Consider the following 5,650-nt stretch of genomic DNA (forward strand, 5'->3'; position numbering starts at 1 on the left):
TCCTTCTGCTTTGCCTTCTACTTCTTCCCTTTATTCTCTATCTTCTTTTCCTTTTCTATGTCAAATTTTTGCCCGCTCTGATACCTTGTTGAGTTTCAAGGAGGAAGTATGTAAGAGAAAGAGAAGAGAGCGTGGAAAGGAGATGTGAGGCAAGAGAGACCCAAGAGAATAGATTGATACGTGAGGGAAAAATATGAGAGAGGTGTTATGCTTTCTTACCTTCTTTTCTTTTATAAATGAATACAACTTGAATTCCACTTAAAAATAAACTTTCTTAAATATAACAAGGAAACATCCTCCTAAATATAACAAGGAAAACATCCTCCTAAATTCTAGTTTTCTAAACGAGTTTGTAGCACAAATAGCTTCCACTACTATGATTTGAAACCTACAAAACTTTACTACTCTCATATTTCCATTTTTTTTCCCTCCTTTTTGTAAGCATTAAAAAAGGGATATCCAAGAATAAAATAATCAAGACCATGATGAATGTTACACCAAATTTACACAGAAGGTAGTAACCTCCCAAAACAAAAAAGAAAATAGAAACTCGGATTGGATCACGCCCTCTTAATCGTTTCTCTCAGAGATTTCTGTGACTGTCATGGAGGGATATGTGGTGGTGTTTCCTGACATGAAGGAAGTGTTGTTCAATGGTGACAAACCTGAAGAGGAAGTGTTTTTCAAGTCAATCTTCTTTGGAGGGCCACGGACTTTGAGGTCCATCATATCAGATATGATCCCAGGTTTTGTGATATTCTCATCTTCCACTACCATTTCTCCTGTAAGCATTTTTACTACTGAAGACATGGGAGGGCGAAGTTTTGGTGAATCTTGTGTGCAAAGTAGTCCAATCTTCAAAAACCTGCATGCCTCATCAAGGTTGTAATTGCCGTTGAGAGATGGATCTATCAGGTCTGCAAGCTCACCTTGCTCGTGAAGTTCCCATGTCTGCATCATTCAAAAGGCTTTTTAAGATTCTTATAGACAATATATGGCTTTGATGTTGATTAGTTCCCCAGCCAACAAGAACTACGCTCACCATTATGGCACTCAATGTGGGAGCTCTATTTTGTCCTATCTAGGAAGTATCAGTACCTGTCCTTTTCTGTAATCCTTTGGAACTTTGAAGCCTTCGTCCCAGAAGGCCTAAAATTTTAGTATACATTTCAAATTGACCTAGTCAGCGTTGTTCCTCAAATATGAAATGTCAAAAATTCTTAGTCAATAATTAAAGACTACATTGGCTACTAGTAACAGGACGACAAAATGGCTACATCAATGCAAGAAAAGTAGAATTCAGAGTCTTTGGCCTTATGTCTATCTGAAACTTTCTTATTATCTTTTCTTTTTTCCCTCACTTTTTTCTCAAGCAAAATAGACCCAACGGCCAAGTTGCCATATTTGTCAAATGAAAGATGTGCCCATTGAAGTGAAAGTTCACTCACCAGTTCAAGGAGGTACTGTTCTTTACGAAGCAATTTTGTACTTCGATTGTTCCTTCCACTTACAATCTCCAAAAGTAGAACACCAAAACTATAGACATCTGCTTTCCGTGTTAACTGACCACGTACTGCATACTCCGGCGCCAGATAGCCACTTAATTATAACGAAAGAAAAGGTCAGTTCAGATTCTCTGTATCAAAAAAATAAACAAACATGACACAACTGCAAAAAGAGGTAATGGCACTATTTTGAAAATCAACTTAAACAGAAAGAATTTCGATACAGGAATTAGATGTCCGCAAGAACTTGATAAGTACAGTAATTTGAATCATTTGTAGATTTTAATTGCCTCAACTTAGATTACACCTTTGCATCAAGCTTCAATTGTTCAACTACTGCGAGTAAAGGCTCAAAGCAAGAAAGTTTGAACTTACATCGTACCAGCAACACGGGTGCTGACATGGCTCATGTTTGGTGGAAGTAGCTTTGCAAGACCAAAATCAGAAATTTCTGGGTTGAGATCTTTATCAAGAAGGATATTGCTTGCTTTAATGTCACGATGTATGATATGTGGTCGGACTTCTTCATGGAGGTATGCAAGTCCACGAGCAACGCCAGTGCATATATTAGCTCGGATGTTCCAGTTAAACTGAATGCTGTTATCATTTGCACCTGGAAATGAGAGGAGAATCAGTTCAAACTATTGAGGCAGATAAGATTCCACAAAAATTCTAGTACTCCTCATGCAGTGCTAGCTGTCCACTACCTAAAACTGGATTGGACAATGAACCACATTTCTACCTGAGGTGAATATGCTGCTTTTGCTTCTTCCCTCATTTCAAGAAACATTGTTGCTAATGATACAAAAATGACTAGGAATATGAAAAAATCAAAAGAAAACATGGAGAAATACCCTTTATGAGATATTTCCAATAAAGAGCTTCATGACTGTGATTACCAAGAAGTGTTTTGTCAAGGCTGTTATTCTCAAGATAGCCATAGACCAATATTCTATGATTGCCTTCTACGCAACAACCATGCAGCTTCACAAGGTTCTCATGCTGTGTATCAGAGATCACATTTATCTCTGTTAAGAACTCCCTTATACCTTGTCTTGATTCAGCAGAGAGAACCTTTATAGCAGCAGCTTCTCCTCCTTTAAGCGTTCCCTGACCAACCATCAAGAAGTAAATCATGAATTTAAATAAAAGTAGACAGAAGCCATCAAAAGAAAACTGATTGTCAAAACATTTTATACAATGTTGATAAGGCAGGGAAAGAAAAAAACAAAGCAAATTAAAAAAAAAAACACTATATACTTTGTATACACAGCCAAAGCCTCCCTCTCCTATCTTACAATCTGGACTGAAATCTTGAGTTGCTGATCTCAATTCTTTGTAAGTGAATAATCTCACATTTTGGATGCCAGAAACCTCTGAAATTATACAAGACAATATGTAAATTGTACACTAATAGTATGCTCCAACCAGTAAAAAATGTCATATGTAAGAGATTATATAATTGTGGATCAATATATCAATGATTTGTCCACCAAATGAACACAACCAGTTGTGAGGACACTATGCAACCGGATGAGATTATTTATCTGACCAGATTCTAAAACAGATAATAGCAAAATTGCCTATTTCAAAGGCCACAGATAAGATAATTAACGACTAGTAATCAAAAAATATTTTGATTCAGCTTGTTCCACTAGACAAATCAAGGCACAAAATGGATCCGCCTCTTCTTTACTCAAAGATAACACAAAATTTGATAATCAAAAGGAATAAATTTCCTTTTTGAAAAAAAAACGACAAAATTTGGCAAGGTTTAAACTTACCTTCATCAACTTCATGAGTCCCTCTGACTACACCCCTTCCAAATAAGCAAGAGAAACAAGCCATCACGGTAGAGTGAACCAGTCACCAGCTTCAGAGTATTATGAGATGCTCAATACAAAATCAAAGCTGATCTAGCCAAAAAAAAAAAAAAAAACACAATGAGATAATGATGTTCATTCAAACTGACCAACCATCCCAGCTGATTTTTATGACATTCTAAGTGATATTTAACTGTTTTACTACATGGTTTATTCTTTGAGAATGGCTAACTAAGAACTTCACATAAATTAGCTTACTTGCATAGTATGAAACGTCTGATTCAAAGAATTTACAGATAAGACAAGAAATTGAAAGAAAAAACCACAGAGAGAGAGAGAGAGAGAGAGAGAGAGAGATCTAATCAAAAGTAGACACATCATTCAATTAAGAAATCTTAACTTTGAAGGTACAGGTGTAGTTTACATTTCCTTTCTTGTGAAGGAAATTACTAAAGAAGTCCACCCATTAATCAAATTTTAGTATGCTTCTGATGAGGATGCACCAAAGGTAGCACACATTGGAAGAACTTAGATAGTATGAGGAGGAAAACGCATATAGTTTACATACTTGAGCAAAACATATAGAACTAGTAGGATTTCCACAAGTGTTAGTCACACAAAAGCTAATCATACACTAGAGGAAATTTAGATTGTGGAGGCCTCACATAATTTGGGTGTAGACATGCACCAAAGGGAGGTTCCAGCCGCACGGAGAACCAAAGATACTTTAGTAGCATTTCCCCCAAATATTGGACACCTTACAGAATAACTACTGGCACATTGGAAGAAATTCAGATTGTAGATGCCTCATGTAATTTGGATGAGAACGCACTCCATGCGAAGGTGTCAGCCGCAGAGCAGTGAAAAGTGAAGACAACACATTTGCTCTCACTGCTCTGCAGCTGACACCTTCGCATGGAGTGAGCAAATGTGCTGCGGCTGACACCTTCGCGTGGAGTGCGTTCTCATCCAAATTACATGAGGCATCAGCAGGCAGAAACAACGAGAAAACGCAAGCAAGCAACGATTAACCTGTTTCAGATTGAAATCGATTGTCCAGTCTATCCGATTCCAGAAGTCCCAATCTCCTTAACAATCATTTAAGATCAGAATTACCACAACTTAACCGAAAAGAGATTGGAGCGACGGATAAGCGAACCGACTAGAGAACATAGGTTGACAGAAACCATCAGGATTCTCAAATATAGCAAGGAAAACTAACAAAGTTTCTCTTGCTAAGTAACCGCCCTCGTTACGTCGGCCAGCCGGCTAGCAAATCATCCCCTTCCACCTCAAAGTTTTACATAGTTATAAAGTTCGCAACCCCAGCGACGAGCAATAACAAAGCCCTTACTCAGTAGTCACGCAAAAGAACAACAAAACAGAATCAGATGTAGAAACCAAGATATTCACAAACCAGTAGCAGCCACACCCATGTTGAGAAAAATCAGTGAAATGAAAGAAGACCCAACACGAAAAAAAAACACCAAAAAACAGTTCTCTTTGAATATCATAGTCCCAAAAGAATGATCTGATAGACAACATCCGAGAAGAGAAGAGAAGAGAAGAGGAGTTCATAGAAACCCATGAAGAACTTTACCTGCTAGACAGCCGACGGAGGGGAGAGAGAGAGGGGGGAAGACGCAAGAGACTACAACTCGTGCTACTAAGGGCAGGCATCTGTATTAAAGGGTATTATAATAAATTTACCAAATTTTAATAATATTAAAAAAATAATCGACTTCGAAACTTACTATAAAAAATTCATAACTTTGACCGCGGCAATATGGCAAGATGCACGTCAGCTTTGACTTTTGTAGTGCCACATCAGCAATCAAAAAATTAAACACCATGTCACCTAACAAATCCTCACATCACCATGTCATCAAACATGAGTGCACTATTCATCATAACACATAATCAATGTGCCGTATCAGTACTCCACGTCAGCATATGTATTTTAGCTCTTTTTCCTTTTGTTATTTATTTAACTTCTTTTGTAATTTTAAAAATATTAATTTCTGTTTTAAAAATCTTACCTATTTCATTACTTTATATTTAATATAAAATTTGATTATTAATTATTTTAAATGTAATTAATACCTGACATTATCGATGTAATATATTATTTAATTTATACAATATTTAAAAAAATGTTTTAAAAAAATATTTATTGGTACATATTTTATTACCTTATTTTTTAATAAATTATATTTTTTATATTAATTAGTTAAAAAACATATTCTAATCTATTTAACACATTTTATTATTGATTTAAGATATTTAAAAAAAATTAAAATTTTATTTTTAAATTTTTTTCTC

The 5,650-nt window shown here is 35.9% G+C and overlaps 1 protein-coding gene across 2 annotated transcripts; it reads right to left on the reverse strand.

The window, feature by feature from the left end:
* Positions 1–361: 361 nt before the first annotated feature.
* LOC137952180 (cold-responsive protein kinase 1-like) lies at positions 362–4,963 on the reverse strand. 2 transcript variants are annotated; one of them, XM_068799251.1, is made up of 7 exons: positions 4,929–4,963; positions 3,290–3,416; positions 2,766–2,881; positions 2,405–2,615; positions 1,881–2,118; positions 1,449–1,599; positions 362–951 (listed from the first exon to the last, which is right to left on the reverse strand). In XM_068799251.1, the coding sequence occupies exons 2-7, from the start codon at positions 3,351–3,353 to the stop codon at positions 571–573; spliced, it is 1,161 nt and encodes a 386-aa protein (XP_068655352.1). In that variant the 5' UTR covers positions 3,354–3,416; positions 4,929–4,963; the 3' UTR covers positions 362–570. The 2 variants fall into 2 exon arrangements, with proteins under 2 accessions (XP_068655352.1, XP_068655353.1); XM_068799252.1 differs by having other exon boundaries at positions 3,290–3,421.
* Positions 4,964–5,650: the final 687 nt, after the last annotated feature.

The sequence above is a fragment of the Aristolochia californica genome, unplaced genomic scaffold, assembly GCF_029961685.1.
Source record: "Aristolochia californica isolate CCGP_79_NKW_82.1479 unplaced genomic scaffold, dmAriCali1.0.hap1 SCAF_15, whole genome shotgun sequence".
Taxonomy (NCBI): Eukaryota; Viridiplantae; Streptophyta; class Magnoliopsida; order Piperales; family Aristolochiaceae; genus Aristolochia; species Aristolochia californica.